This window comes from Anastrepha ludens, chromosome 2 (assembly GCF_028408465.1).
Source record: "Anastrepha ludens isolate Willacy chromosome 2, idAnaLude1.1, whole genome shotgun sequence".
NCBI lineage: Eukaryota > Metazoa > Arthropoda > Insecta > Diptera > Tephritidae > Anastrepha > Anastrepha ludens.
In genome coordinates, this window is record NC_071498.1 from 31,076,855 (window position 1) to 31,094,114 (window position 17,260).

General features: G+C 37.8%; 1 protein-coding gene across 3 annotated transcripts in view; it reads right to left on the minus strand.

Moving 5' to 3' along the window:
• LOC128867601 (serine/arginine repetitive matrix protein 2) overlaps nt 1-17,260 on the minus strand; it is a 63,135-nt gene that overhangs the window by 25,441 nt on the left and 20,434 nt on the right. For all 3 annotated transcript variants that reach the window (XM_054109000.1, XM_054108990.1, XM_054109010.1), the window contains one exon: nt 9,349-13,387. In XM_054109000.1, coding sequence (XP_053964975.1) covers nt 9,349-13,387 — 4,039 coding nt within the window. The remainder of the gene's footprint in view (nt 1-9,348; nt 13,388-17,260) is intronic.

A 17,260-nucleotide genomic window follows, 5' to 3' on the forward strand; every position in this document is an offset into this window, starting at 1 on the left:
CCTAATTTACGCGTTGCGTTTGGCGAGGCCAGTTGTGTTTTACAGCTTTTCAAAATAACTGTAGCGAAAGAGGCAATGCGATAAATTTTTCAATACCATTACGTCAAAAATCGAGGCAGGTGATCAAAAAGCAGTTGTGCTGTTTATGTAACCTGCACACCAAGGCGGTGGCTCAAACGATTCCGTTCTGGTAATATGACGTCGAAGACGAGGTACGCTCTGGTACACCAATGGTCGAAAATGTTGACAAAATCATGGAGTCGTCATCTGAGCTGTCCATCGTTCAGGAGCTGAAGAATAGCCAGAAAACCATTTGCAATTCGGCTGGTCTCAGCAAGACGCTACGACGCAAACGAGCCTTTCGAACAGAATTTATGCCTGCGATTCTTTACTTAAACGGTCGATTGTATGTTGCCGGAATGTGTCGAATTCGTATCCGTTCAATGATTGTCACTTCAGGAGTATCACCCAAACATGTTATTGGCAATATTTTATGATGTTAACGACAAAACTCTCCAACTCTGGATTAACAGCTAACGCGAAGGTTTTGCTTTGGAAGAGAGACTTAATCCGGGCTCTACTGTCAGCAGCTGGCCAGAATAAAGCATCAAATAGACCAAAAATTCAGAAATTGTGATTTAGTCCAGTCAAAAGAAGATTTAACTTATTAATTTTAGGAGTATGCGAGTTTATGGTTTTATTATGTAAAGCCCATCACTGTGAACTTAAGTTTGAGTTTTCGGGGTCGGGGGTTGTGTCCCGCGGTCGCCATCTTGGAAATAAGGGTGCAACTGGTTTTTGCGATTATCTCGTGAATTTCGAAAGTTACGAAAATTTTGTAAATACTTTTTTGTAGATAATAATATTATCTACAACTTTCATTAAAAACTTTTTATTGTAAAATTAATAATAAAAAAGTTATAAACAAAATTACGCGAAAAATTAAGGGATGAATTGTTTTAAAGCGTAATAACTTTTAGATAACATAGACATGATATAGTCGATTACTAGTTTTCTTGGGTTTGAGGGCCTGAAATATATGGATTAATAGTATGTAAATTTGGAGCTTGTGGGTAAGCCTGCTTGCGGTATGATAGGGGTGGTTTCTAGGGGTTAGGGCTATGTGTGACTCGGTACCCAAAGGTTAGATAGTGTAGGGGTGTGGTGAGCCAGCACACTTATGGTGTGAGAAAAAATTTTAAGAAAAATAAGACTCAATTCAAGAAAATTAGTAATCGACTATATCATGTCTATGTTATCTTAATCGATTTTCAGGTGTAGGAAAATTTCGAAACATGAAAATTTCAAAATGCGATATCTCTGCGAAAAAAATGATATTTGAGCAAACAAAACGCCATTTGAAAAAAGAAGGCTTGTATTTAAAGATGCCATCCTGTTATTTTGGTGAAAGAAAACATCTGCAAGGCTACATAACCTCAAATATGGGCAAAAATGGTGTTTTTTGCACTTTAAGTTAGGATATCTCGAAAACCAGAGCTGATAGAGCAATTCTGAGGCCAGATTTGGATTCAGCGCATCATAAACCTTCGGAAATATATAGTCTGGTTTCTGGGTCTGAATGTTGGTTAAATTTTGTCGGCCTGTGTAATCATGTACGCGCTTCGCTAATGTATTGGTTGCTCCGCTTAGCAGCTCAAAATCATACGACTAAATAAAGATAGCGGAAAAAACTTATAGACAAAAATGTTCATAAAAGAATGCTCTATAAAAAAGCTCTGATGTATATTTTCCATAAAATCAATAAAAAAAAAGTTATTACGCTTTAAAACAATTCATCCCTTAATTTTTCCCGTAATTTTGATTATAACTTTTTTATTATTAATTTTACAATAAAAAGTTTTGAATGAAAGTTGTAGATAATATTATTATCTACAAAAAAGTGTTTACAAAATTTTCGTAACTTTCGAAATTCACGAGATAATCGCAAAAACCAGTTGCACCCTTATTTCCAAGATGGCGGCCGCGGGACACAACCCCCGACCCCGAAAACTCAAATTTAAGTTCACAGTGATGGGTTTTACATAATAAAACCATAAACTCGCATACTCCTAAAATTACTTAGTTGGCTATTTTTTTTGTCTCTTTTGACTGGACTAATTAGGAAGGGTGATGTCTTGCATCAAGAAAACACTAGGTCGTACATATCGTTAACGATGTACCAGAAGCTCCGAGAGGTTGGGTCGATGGTTCTATCGCAACCGTTGAATAGTCCAGACCCGACGCTAAGCAATTATCACCGTTTCAAGTATTTTTATTGAATTTTATTTATTTATTTATTCAATTTCATTGAATATACAAAACTCGCCTTAAGAGATGCTTGTGGAAATGAAAGAGGCTGACTTCTTGAATCGTCAAATAATGAAATTATCTTCAAAAGTTATCAAACTAAATGGAACATATAAATCGGATAATTGCAAGTCTGTTAATTCCAATCTCAAAACGAAGCGAAAACATGATCAGAACTTTTTACTTGACCCAATATTTTTTAAATACCTGACTTCGATACATTTTTACCATAAATTAAAAAAAAAAAGTGAATTGGCCTTGAGCTCATAAAAATCAGTATTATCTAAATTATTATACCATAATATGTGCATATATACCATAAAACCAACAAAAAAATATACAACACAGTGCTATCCTCGTAAACCGTATAGCCAGAATTGCGCGACCGTCCTGATTACTTGAATGTTCGGATTATAGATGATGAATGACGGTATAAAAAATTTACAACAAAGTTTTGAGAATTACAAATTGATGAAGAAATTTAGCCTTTTTAGAAAATAACAATAAAAAAACAGTAAAGGTTCGGACCGAAATCTATATACCCGCGCACATTTTAATGAAATTTAATTTGGACTGCCGATTTTTGTTTATTGGTTACCAACTTTCATGGTAGAAGGTGATCAGATTATAGGTACTTTTTCCAATAGGGGTTTTCTGGACAGATCACGAGTAATTACTGTCAAACTAAATACATAATTTTTTTCAGTATTCTTTAACATTTCATGATGGAAACTTTTACGAGGAAGTGAATTGAAAACAATCCATTCATTACATCCATTGAAAACAACCGTTTGGTGTGGCCTATGGGCTGGAAGAATCATCATCGGTCCATATTTCTTCAAAGACGAGGCTGGTGTCAATGTAGAAGTGAGTGATGATAGCATTCGTGATAAACGACTTTTTGATGGCGGAAGTTGAAGCATGTGTCCGTCACAACATTTGCTTCCAACAAGACGGCGGACGGCACTACTTGCCATACAACCCGTGAAACAATGGACCAGTGCATTGACTGCCAAGATCGTGTGATATCACATCTTTGGACTTTTATTTGTGAGATTATGTAAAGTCTAAATGCTTTGTAGATAAACCAACTCCGATTGAGGCATTGGAAGCTAACATTACTATGATTGTTCGCAAGATACCGAACGAAGTCCTCCAGCGAGTCATTAAAAATTGGTGTTTACGGATGGCCGAATTATGGCGCAATTGCGGCCAACATTTGAAAGGGATTGTCTTTAAAAAATAAATGTCACGAATCGTTCTACATAAAAATAATAAAGACTACTCAAACAATTTAAATTCTCATTGTTTTATTTCAATTGAAAGTCCGTTACCTCTAAATTTATTACCCTTTATTATTTCTTGATAAAGTTATCGTGCGCACGGACGGACGGACAAGGCTAAATTGACTATCATTTTGAGCATTTTTATATAATATAATACCATTGGGGACAGATGGGCGCAGGTATAAAAAAAAAAATAATCAAAAAACAAAAGAAAAAAATTTAAAAACAAAAGAAAAAATAATCAAAAAACAAAAGAAAAAAAAATTAAAAACAAAAGAAAAAATAATTAAAAAACAAAAGAAAAAAAATTTAAAAACAAAAGAAAAAATAATTGCAAAACAAAAGAAAAAAAAATTAAAATAAAAAAATATTAAAATAAAATTATTAAAAAAAAAAAATTAAATAAAAAAAAATATTTTAAAAAAGATAATTATTGAAAAAAATATGTATTAAAAAAATTATTATTAAAAACATGTATGCATTTGTATACCATTTATACATATGGTATTTTGCCATAATTATACGCCAACACAAATTTTACGTCTGTCTATTATAAAAATTAGCACAATAATAAAAAGTCACTATGAATGAAAATGAACAAAAGCTAACCGCGTACGAAAAATTACTAATAAAATACAGTCATTTAGCAAGAATGTACAAACCAAAACGAAAATTTGTGTCCGAATTTCGAAGATAACACTGCGTATTGTATATAGATTCGTATGTAAATTTTTTGGTAGATGAATTCTTTAATATAATATAATAAATAATAGTTGTAACAGGGTTTTTTAGACGCATAGAACTTTCATACTTTCATTCGATAAGAGCCGCTGTGAAAGTGAATAAGACCGAAGACTCAAATCTCTCGTCCTGACGCTGTTCATAATAATTCGACCTCTGCCCGTTAATTACATGGAAGATTTTGAAGAAAGATCTTGAGCTACGCTCGCAGAAGATAACTGGTACAGGATCAAACTTTTGGTGACCGAATTTTCTTAAGAAATGAGCCTGTCAGTTTTTACTTTAGGTCATACGACTCTTTTGAGCTTCTTTTATTTTTGTTTTGTGTATATTGGCGGCCGCCGTAGCCGAATGGGTTGGTGCGTGACTACCATTCGGAATTTAGAGAGAGAACGTCGGTTCGAATCTCGGTGAAAACACCAAAATTAAGAAAAACATTTTTCTAATAGCGGTCCGAGTGTATTTCTGCCATGAAAAAGCTCCTCATAAAAATATCTGCCGTTCGGAGTCGGCTTAAAACTGTAGGTCCCTCCATTTGTGGAACAACATCAAGACGCACACCACAAATAGGAGGAGGAGCTCGGCCAAACACCCAAAAAGGGTGTACGCGCCAATTATATATATATATATTGAGTCAGTGATCTATGCTGATAAACTGGCTATCATTGACAAATGGGAAGCCATCACGGTTATGTTAGGTAGGGGTGTAAAATTGAACCGGCCAATTAATCTTCACGGAACAGGATTGTGTTAGCCATGGATCGAAATTATTTATTAATTATTTAAGTAAAAAAGAAAATAAAAAAATATATTTAAAAAACGAAAAATATATAAAAAAAATATATAAAAAAAAATATAAAAAAAACGAGAAATATATAAAACAAAAAAAAATATAAAAAAACAACGAAAAAAAAGTTCTATACGTCTGTAAACATCCGTTGTCTGCAATATTCAAACGCTCAGCTGGCTGAAATGGTAAACTGGAATAGCTTTTTTTGGCTAAAATTGTATGCAATTCGGAGCTGAATGAAGGTTATTTTATTTTTATATAATACTAGTTTATGTTAAATTTTTTTTTAAACTTCTATTCAAAAATTACCCAGAATTCCACTTTTAAACGAAGCATTTTTCTAGCTACATATGTATGGCCCCAACAAAAAGCGTTCTGTGCCGATGGATAGTTGTCATCTATCCATGCCTCCGGAATCAGCGAATTGCCATTTTGAACGATAGTCAGGCGGCACTCAAGCTTTGAAGCGAAGTTCTCACTGCTCCTTGAGTGTATTTCTTAAGAACGCGCAATCGAACAATCCGGCGCATATGGGTCCCAAGACACAGGGGTAAACGTATCATCGCACACCTATGGGACAACACACCATCAAGGAGAAGCTTAGGAATGAAGAGCTAAGGCTAAGAGATGTTAGCTGATACCGAATTTGAAACTACGCTAGGCGAAGCCTTTACTAGGGAAGGGGTAAAATAAATAAAAAAAGGCTTAGGAAACTCATAACTCTTCCTAAGGATAAACTGGCATGAATTGGGATATGGTCTACTGAATCTTGTCGTTTCTGTGACTAAACCCTAGATACTCTAATACACCTTCTTCTTGAATGTGGCGCAATAGCGCGGAGAAGATTGATATATCTCAGCTAATTGTAGCCAGAAGAAAGGCATGTACGCTTAGCCCAACCCAATTTTATCTTATGTTTAATAAGGGAACTTGGTTTGGATATGGTAGTGTGTTATTTTATTCCAGATTGGCTCATGTGTCAATTGTTTGCCTGTCAGTTTTGAGCATAATCTCTGATACTGCTACTGTATGCGTACGTGGAACAAATTTGTAAACATGTGATTGCTCGGTATATCGTGAAAATTTTGCTAAGTCAAGTTTAGTTAAGCAAAGATTCTGAGCTACAGAATTTAAATTGGATAGTCAAATAGATGGTGATTATGATAGCCTCGTTGTGGCCATAAACTCACTTATGTGACTTGAGAAAATTGTGCTCGCGAATTATTAAGCATCAGGGGGATAACAGCCGATACTAGTGTCCAGCTCAGATCGGTACAGTGAGTTGCTTTGTCGAAATTTTGGGAATGATGTGGGTTGAAGTGTTACCTGTGCTGCAAGTGCTAAAGAAAAATTTTCTTTGGACGAACATGTTACCGAAGGCATCCTTATATGAATATGGAAATAAATAAATAAATAAGTAATATTACACTAATATTTGAGCGTGTGGAAGCGTTTAAGCGAGAAGATTCTATGCAAGAGGCTGAAGAGGACTCAAACCACCAACACGCTTACGTAGAGTGCGGACTGAAGAAAATATCGCAGCTGCATCGGCCAGTGTTAATGATGACCATCAATTATCGATTCGTCGCCGTTCGCAATTGGGCCTCTGTTACTCAACAACGTGGAAAATTTTGCGAAAGGATTTAGGTGTGAACCCTTTCAAAATACAGCTGGTGCAAGAATTGAAGCCGAACGACCTACCGCAACGCAGAATTTTTGGTGAAAGGGCTCTTGGAAAGTTGGCCGAAGATCCACTTTTTTATCGACAAATTGTGTTCAGCGACGAAGCTCATTTTTGGATCAATGGGTACGTAAATAAGCAGAATTGTCGATTTTGGAGTGAAGATCAGCCACAAGAATTGCAAGAGCTACCAATGTATCCAGAAAAGGTCACAGTTTGGTGCGGTTTATGGGCTGGAGGTATCATTGGACCGTACTTCTTCAAAGATGCTGCGAATCGTAACGTAACTGTGAATGGTGAGCGCTACCGTGAAATGATATCCAACTTGTTTTTGCCCAAAATGCAAGAGCTTGTCTTGCTTGACGGTGGTGTGGTTTCAGCAAGACGGTGCCACATGCCACACAGCACGCGTAACAATGGACTTGTTGAGAGGCGAGTTCGGTGAACATTTTATTTCACCTTCGGGACATGCCAATTGGCCATCCAGATCGTGCGATATAACGCCTTTAGATTATTTTTTGTGGGGCTACGTTAAAGCTCATGTCTATTCAGACAAGCCTGCTTCAATTAACGCATTGGAAGACAACATTAAAGCATTTATATGTAAGATACCGGCCGAAACATTGAAAAGAGTATGCGGATGGACCATTTGAAGCGCAGTTGCGGTCAAAATTTGCATGAAATAATCTTCAAACATTAAATTATATGGACTGTACTATCGATTTAAATAAAAATTTCATGCATTTTTCTGAATTTTACGTGTGTTTTTTTGAAAAACTTTCCTATAGCTCTTAAAAAATCACCCTTTACACATCCTCTGGTATGCGAATATTTGACCAGAAACAACATTAATACCGTTCCGAAAGTACACGTATTCACCCGGAAGGTCCACTTGCGACTTTTCTCTGATACCACTTCACGCACTTAACGTTTTTTGAAATTATTGATGCGATAAAAGAGAATTTGCGCCGACTGCCTTATGAAAAAAAAAAGGGTTTTGAAAGCGCAAAAACTGATGGAATATGTGTCTTGGTTTCCATTGGGATTACTTTGAAAAAATATAGCAATGAAAAATAAAACGTTTTTGTGTTACGAAGAAATTCCGAGTACTTTTTGAACAGAAGTGAAGGTTTCAATGCTCCAATCTTATTATAGTTCGATCGATAATAATTTTTCTTTAAGAATAATTTCGATATTTTTTTGTTTGCATTTTACTCCAAATAAAGAGTGATCAGATTGGAGATATTTTTTACAATAGGTTTTTTTGACAGATCACGCGTGACTACTGTCCAAGTAAATACACATTTTTTTTCAGTAACCATTGACATTTCATCATGGAATGACGCCTCAACAACGTTTACAAATCGTACAATTGTATTACGAAAATCGACGCTCTGCGAAAAGTGTTCATCGCGTGGTCAGGTCGACTTATGGTGTACATAACCATCCTACCAATGAGGTCCATTTTAATGGCTAATTAATTGCCGTATTTAGGCTGAAGAGCAAACCGAAGCCATTCAAGAACAGCTATTACATCCATTGAAAGCAACCGTTTGGTGCGCCCTATGGGCTGGAAGTATCATCGGTCCATATTTCTTCAAAAACGGGGCTTGTGCCAATGTAACAGTGTCGAGTTTTAAGTGTCGGATGCCGGACATTGAAGTACGTGATCTCCACAACATGTCTCCATTGGCTCCAACAAAATGGCGCTACTTGCCATACAGTTTGTGAAACAATGGATTTACTGCGTAGTCATTTCGGTGAGCAATCTATCTCTCGTCTCGGACCAGTACATTGGCCACAAAAATCGTGCAATATCACACCTTTTGATTTTTATTTGTGAGGTTATGTAAAGTCTAAATGCTTTGTGTATAAACCAGCTTCGATTGAGGCATTGGAAGCCAACATTACTAAAGTTATTCACGAGATACCGAACGAAGTCGTCCAGCGAGTCATTAAAAATTGGTGTTTATGGATCACCGAATTACGCCGCAGATGCGGCCAAGATTTAAGAGAGATTATCTTTGAAAAATAAATGTCATGAATGGTTCTACACAAAAATAATAAAGATTGCACACAGTCAATTTGAATTTTCGTTGTTTTATTTCAATTTAAAATCCGATACCTCTAATTTGATCACCCTTTACTAAAAAAATTTAGGGAGTTTTTTCGTATAGAATGTTTTATACGCAAATTAAAATTATTTCTATAATCTATTCCGTTTAATTCACTCAGAACGTGTGTTGATACCTGCAAACTATTTATTAAAATTCAATGACAATCCTCTACCACATACGATAAAAAAAGTTCTTCACTTACCAAGGAAATGATGAAACCTTGTTTTGCTGACACTATGAAATTTAGAATATACGTACGTACATACATAAAAAGTCACAAAAGAATACACTTCCCAATAATTGTTTTTCACATATGCAAACAAGAACTAAATAGTTAAAAGAAAACTGAAATCAAACTCGTGTGCTGTGCACAGACGCGCATACACTCCCACGGTATTGTATTGACGTCACTTTTTGAGAACCCACCTTTAACTTTCGATTTCTTCGTGCTACTAGTAATTATTGCCTTGAATTTCTTCGGCAAACGCGTATGGCCCACGGGCGAAGTGCTGCCGAACAAGTTATCAAACATATCCATTTTACCACCCACATTATTTGAACGTTTCGAGCGACGCGGTGCACCTGAACTTTCGGGTGGCGGTTCGAAGAGATCCTCGTAGTCAGCGGATCCAGGCGAATATGGACTTTCCATTTCAGTTAGATTCACCTGATCGTCTAAGCCGCCATTTCGTGCATTTGAATTGGACGAAGGTAGGCCGGCACCACTGCTACTGCCCACACTGCTAGAAACTTTAGGCAGCGGCAATTTTGATATTTGATTACTTTTCATTATGGGGGTTGGACTGGAAATTACTGGTATGTGTTGGGAGGCCTGTGCATTGCCATTAGATAATAGTACATTCGATATCACAGTGAGGCCCAATGCCTCGTCGGTCTTGTCGCGCATGCTCAAGCCGTCATCGTGAGCATTGCCCATGATAGTGGAGTGCACATGTGTCGCTGTGTTGTATTGTTGGTCAATGGATTTGTTCAAATCTTGTGAACTATTCTGCTTTGTGTTCATTAGTTTCATTACTAACTCAACGGGGTTGAGTGTGGGACCTTGTGAAGTCATGCCACTGCCGGTGGCGGAAATCTGTGTAGTGATCGCACTACGTTCACTGGGTAGACGCTGTTCGTCGACGATGTGCTTTTGAGGGGGTACCACTTCAACACCATTATCCCCTCCAATTGAGGTTTGTGTGCTGTTCAATGGCGCGGGTGATGGAGAACGCGGTGACATAGATGGTGACTTTGTAGGATCAAAGGGATCGTAAGCGTCTGGCGAGCATGGACCGGACTCAGGAGGTGTGTTTGGACCAATTTTCTGACTTCCTTGCACATGCATGGTTTCCAGTTCTGACCGATGTGTATCTGGTTCATGTACTTCCGCCATTTCAGATTCCGAATTCAATTCGGCCTCATCATGCAGTGGATTATTTCGCACTTTATTTTGCTTTTTAGCGGCTATGTTGAATTTAACAGTAGGTGGTTCAGGTGGTGTCTTCGGTCCAGTTTGTGGCATATCATAAGACTCTTCAAGTATGGTTTCAAGACGTTCGCGTTCTAGTGGTGGCGTTTTGTCCAGCTGTGAAGATGATCGCACTCCATTACTCATTTGCGAGCGATGATGATCCATTTCTTCGGCTATGGATGCGCTGCGACGGCGTTCGCGTCGTCGTTCATGCTCATGCTCTTGTTCACGCTCATGTTCGTGCTCACTGTCTTGTCCGCCGACACCCTCCTCACTATCGGTGAGAACTATAACATCGGCCGGTTCCTGGTGCACCTGGAATGGCGATCGCTCCAGATCGATGATCGCTACAGGTTTTGCATCGAGCTTCTTGCGCTTCTTTTTCTTTTTGTTAGCAGCGTTCAAGCTATTCAAACAATCAATAGAATTGCGCCGATTCGTATGCAAATCTTCACGGGTAGGCGGCAGCGTGACAACTGTTGTTTGTGATGGTTGCTGGTTTGTAGCAACCTCTTTATTGAAACTTACACTAACGAGTATATTGTTGCCTGAAGCAAATACTTCCTTTGATGGTATTGGTTCTGGTGTTTGAGTGCGTCTAGTGCGCCGTTTCTCCTTGCGCACTTCGCGTCGCTTTTCACCTTTCTTCTTCTTCTTAATACGCTTTCGTTTGTCACGTTTGCTGGATATCGAAGTGCTACGACGTGGTTCTGGCTGATAGATGCCATGCATTTCGTGAATAAGACGCGGGGACACCAATGGCGGCGTCCATGAGATATTGTTATCGCGTTCGTAGTCGAGCACAGGCGGTGGACTGGGAGATGGCGACCATGTAGGTTCTTCAATGGCGGGCTTTTGTTTTGGTGAATGGCGACGTTTCTTCTTTGGTGGGCGATCTACCTCGAAAGCATCGCGCGAGATGCGAATATTGGGCTCCGGACTTAAGTTTGGCAGGCGCTTCTTCTTCTTTTTCTTACCTTTTTCCTTTAACTTTTTCTTTTTGCCTTTGGTTACGCGCAAAATTGGCGTCTTTGAGTGGCTTCTATGTAAACGCGGCGTATACCTGGGTGAAGCAGAAATTGAACGTAATCGAGACGGGGAACGTGAGATAACTGCTTGTGGTATCGGAGAACCGCCCCGCATGCGTCTTATGACCTTTCTACCAGCCATACGCTGAGGTGTCATCGATCGTGAGCGCATACGTATCGGAGTTCGTGAATGTCTATGCATTGGCGTCAATCGACGTGGTGAGAGCGAGTGCCGACGGGGTGAATGATACCGTTGTCTTGGTGAAACCGACTGTCGCTGCATCAAGGGTTGTGGACTTGGTGATATACTAAAACTGCCGCGTCGATTTCTTCTGGGTGACATCGAACGACCACGAGAACGAGATCTAGAGAATGACCTACCACCACCTCTACGATCGCGCGGGCTTGGTGATCTGCTAAAATTGCGCATTTGTCGACTAGTATCACGCCCATAGCGATCTCTGACCTCCCTGACTTCCCTAAAGTTACGTTGCATACCGACAACGTTGCGCACATTATAGCGCGGTATTTCTCGACGTTTCTGACGATATTGATTTTGGAATCTGTTTCGTTCTTGCGCCCTATTATTCACGTTATTATTGAAGCGGCCACCCTGACGCCAGTTGTTTTCTTTATTGTTCGATCGGCTGCGTGAACGCAATGAACGGGAACGCGAACGCCTACGGCCGCGAACACGTGGCGTTCTAGAGCGCGATCTTGCTGAATATGACGGTGAACGGGAGCGGCTTACGACAGCTCGTGGAGAACGCGAGCGACTACGTATATGGCTTCGGCTACGAGTAGGTGTTCGTGAATGTGATCTTGATCTGGACCTGGAACGAGATCGGGATCGGGATCGGGAACGTGATTTGGAAATACGACGTCGATCCCTAGTTTTGTTGACTTGTTGCTTATCGGTGCGATAGTTACGTATCTTTTGTTTGCTGCTCACTTTCTTGAACGTTTCAACTTTCTTATCACGCCTATCGCGTTTCTTACTGCTTCTACGCTTCTTAGTGCTGCGTGCATTATCCTCATCGTCCGAAATCAGTTCGGTCTCTATGGTGACTGGTTCGTTCGCAACAATTTCAGGCGTTTTACCCTCTTCTTCTTCTACGTCGTTTTCCGCATTACTATTCTTCGAGGTATTTAAGGACTTTGTCCCTATCTCTTCGGCTTGTCCATTTTCATTACCTTCATCTGGTTCGTTATTCTCATCCAAACATGGAGTATAAGAACGGTCCGGTTCGCTTTCGTTAATTTCTGAACCTGCCTTTGGCTTATCCTTATTCTTTTTGTTGCGCTCCTTAACCTTCTCTGATTCATCCTCCAACTGACCTTCCTCCAAGTCAGATTTATCGGCTGCTTGCACCGCTTTTTCATATTCTTTCGGCTTATCAATGTCCAATTCTTCCCAATCACTATCATCATACAATTCTAAGACGCCCTTCTTACTGGCAGTACCTAAATCATTTTCAGGCATTTTCGGTTCAGACACAGCTGGGCTCGGTGTATGATCGCTACGATCTGTGCATTTTTCCGCCTCATTCTCAGTTTGTTCACTGTTACTCTTAATACTGTCATCGAGATTTTCTTCCACTTTATGCGTCTCCATATTAGAACTATCATTGGATACTATCTCATGTTCTGGATCGTATTGGGATTCGCTATCATCTGCGACATCGCGTGTGCCATGCTTTGGCGATGCAGTGTCTATTGCAATCTCTTCATTTTCATTCGCCTTCTCAACTTTATCATTTTCTATATATTTGTCTTTGTTTTCATCTCTTACTTCATCATTTTTTTGTTCTTCGTCGTCATAGTCGTTTTCTTCTGTCGGATTTTCTGGCTCATACAAGTCAGAATTTTTAACTGCAGCTGACTGGCTTGGATTAGTTTCTGGTGGCATTGGTATTTCATCGTCATCATCTAATTGTACTAAATCTTCATTTTCATCGTCTTCCTGAGAATCGATATTTTATGAAATAGGAGAAAGAAAAGTGATATATCATGGTTAGTATACCATTTTTGTTTGACTACATGTATTGAGTTCACCTAGACCTACACAAAAACAATACAAATGATATACCTATTAAATTGACCTGGCAGTATTCTATTCAAAATTCAAACTAAAATTTTATTATAAACTAAGTAGCGTAAACATATAAAACTAAGTTCAGCACGAGAAAATGGATTGCAATACCAGAGTGAATTCTAACTCATGTGAGAGACGTGTAACGAACAAAATTCTTAAAAAAAAACAGAAAAAAACTATACAGCCACTAATACTCAACAAATATTGACGACATGCACGATCACTGTATATAACTTTTAAAATTTTTGTGCTTATTCTAGTGGTTACTGTCATATACGACTGGCCTTAATGCTACAATAACAAAGTTCTGATCACTAGCAATCATAAAGTATTCTAACGCTTCACTTCTTATAGTTCTTATTTCATATGTGTCCACGAAATTACTGTGTCCACTTTACTATAATTCTTAATACAGCCTAAAGGTCGTTTTCTCAACTTTTTTCAATGTGAAGATAAATCAAATAAAATTCGATAGGGCTTTCTCGCAATCCTAAATATTAATTCAACAGTAGTGAAGACGTGGCAACGCCGCAGAAGTATATTAAGATAAACTGTTGAAATCAGCTGTTTAAAGGTAAAAAATTATGGGTTATTTTTAAATAAATAAAAATGAAATTACGTCGAAGAAAATAAAGCTTGCTAATGGAGATGTATTGTAGTTCTTGTGGACTTAGCTGGGCAGCACAAAGGAGTGCGACTACCATCCAATAAGAAAAAAGATCGGCGAAAATATTTGTAACACTAGGAAGACCAAAGATTAAACGACCGCAATCACATTTTTGATAGAACTCATTTAAACATGAATAGTGTTTTTTTATGAGGAGCTTTTTAATGGCAGAAATACACTCAGAGCTTTGCCATAGCCTGCCGAGGAGCGACCGCTATTAGGAAAAAACTTTTTCTTAAATTTGGTGTTTCACGGAGATATGAAACTACGTTCTCCGCATTCCGAATGATAGTCATGCACCAACCCATTCGGCTACGGCGGTCGGCCGACACGAAAAAAACACAGACATACATATAAATGAAACATTGTTCATACTAGATAATTCAATATATCGGCCTTTCTGGTGTCAAAGGCGCATATAAATTTCAACAAGATGCTCAGAAAATGGCACTGAATCTAGTGAATTCACGTAGGCTCATGCATGATGTGTGGGTGTTTATTTTAATGGATCCTTACAAATCAGTTTATCTTCGCGAAAAATCTCGATTTCAAGTTTCTTTTTGAAGATTTTCTAACAGAAATATTCTTGTCACGGTTACTGTTCCTATCTAGGCGATTATTTCTTTGAAGACCTGAAAATTTTCCAAAATGTCTCACTGGAGAGACTAGTTATCTTCTTAAAAAGATCCAAGTGATTTCAGTGTGTTTTTTTAGGTAAAATTAAGCACATTTTGAATGGGAACCTATTATCTGTTTCTTGACATTCACAGTTCACAATTCGTGAATGATAAATGAAATGTTCACTATGGGCACTATGCGCCCAGTGATCGGCACGATAGCAATTAATCATTATTATAATCAAATAATTTTGCCAAATTACTCCCACGTGCCCGCTGATAGACGCAATTTTTTTGGTGACATTTACATACAATTGGGTTCTATATCCGCAATTTGCACTGAGTAGTATATTTCAAAGCTTAAATTATGTTGTTTTCTTCACATGAATTCTATCTTTGACATGGCACCACAGAAAACAGCTCAAAGTCATTACGTAGAGCGGTTTTGGCGATTAAATTGCTGCAGAATATCGTAAAATTCTTCCCGAGAATTGCCTTTGCAATAAATTGATTTCTTCATGGCTGTGTGGCATGTCGTACCATCTTGTTCATACCGCAAATCATTAATGTTTTCATCAATAGCTCAAAAATGTTTAATTCGTTGACGGGAAGCGTATTTTAAGCTGAATTTTCGTAGTAAAATAGTGTAATGGCGCTATCAGATCATAAAGCACTTCAAGAATAACAATAGAGGAATGTAAGGGCTTCTTAACACACTGACTGCATTTTTCAATGCCCACATGATATTTCTGCTTAACTGTCAAAAGAGGTGCTGTCGAAAGAAAACATTGTTAAAAAAGAAGCTTGAATTGCGAGAACCTGCAGTGCATACAAGGTAGGCCATCTAACGTGTAGAACTTGAAATGGCTTTATATACCGAATGATTTTTTTTTATTTTTATTTTGAAAGTACAATCCTTAGGGTTAATTATGGGACACTACTTTATTCAAACAACTTCCACGACTGGCCTTTCGGTAGTCCATACGATGAACCCAATTTCTCAGCACAGCAACTACTAAGAGGGACGAAGAATTCGACGAATGTCGGTTCTACGTTACCGGAACGACCCGAACTGTCACTCCAGCAGCATTCCCCGTACATGTATGGGAAATGTTTATGTTGCTACAACAACAATTACGACGAGTGTTTATGTGTTCTTTCAAATTTGCAGCAACAGCAGCAAATTTTTTTGCTGTGCGGACTGTACATGCACGAGAATGTGTTGTTGTATCCAATAGAGTTTCAGTTTCATGCACACATCTCTCAAATTTATGTATAAATTGCATGGAAGCCGCTTATCTTCTACCGAATTTAGAACGAAATTTTCTTGCAGTTTCAGAAGTGGATTTCACCTCTCTGTAGGTAAATTTGTAATATTTTGTAACGTAAATCGAAGATATGATTTATGAGTTTTAAAAGCAATTTAATGTTCATCACATTTTGGTTCCTCTAGATTAGTAAAGGGGAGGTCAAAAAGTAAGCTGAAGATGGAGAGTGAAATTATATATTATATTTAGGAGGGGGTCTAATAATTCACTGATTAAAACCCTGTTCGATATTTTTGATTTTAGATAATTGGAAATCTTGACTACCAGAGCCGATATCGTGTTCATTTTTAATTCCTTAAAGACAAAAAAATATATAAAAATAAAAATAAAATATATACAAAAATTGTATATTTATATTTATTTATATATATACATATATATATTATTTATATATTTATAAAAAACAAATATATGTATATACTCGTATATCAACTAAAAAAATAAAATTAAAAACAATTTCTTAAGCCTAGTAGATTTCTCAGATTCTTCATAAGGATTATTAACCACTAACGCAAGAAATAAACATTTGCTCTAAGGCTTCAAATGAGGCAGGAATATAGCCGACTTGGCTTCAGTAAATTTTTTTCTATAAGATCTTTAATTTGAGGAGATGAATAACTATTTGAAATAAGTAAATCTGGCCTACATGGAAATCGAATACTCTCGCGCTAACGAAACATGCCGTAAGTGAAGTTTCTTTTCTCCTCCTCTTTTCCTTAATATCATCTTTTAGCTTTTCTCTTGCCATCTTGTCCACTTTTCTTTTATAAATTGCCAACTAAACAAAAAAAAAAAAAAGAGTATCCACCATCTTTCCAACCTATTGTTGCGGCTTGAACTTCTTCAGTGTCACTGCATAGACTTCTGCTTCAGGTTCATAGTGATTTGATCAAGTCTCATCTCCCGCAACAATCCCGTTTATCTGTAATTTTTTTCCTTTCAGAAACCAGTTTTTCCAACTTTTTGAAGAATCTTGAAGAACTGACCGTAAAGAGATGTATTAAAGGTCAAAGAATTGATTTGACTGAAACTTAATATTTATAGCTGTAATAAGACGCGAAGTAGTGCTAAAAGAACTAGGAACCCTATCCCTTATTCATGTGTTCTTTAAATTGTTCCCAGAGTAGGC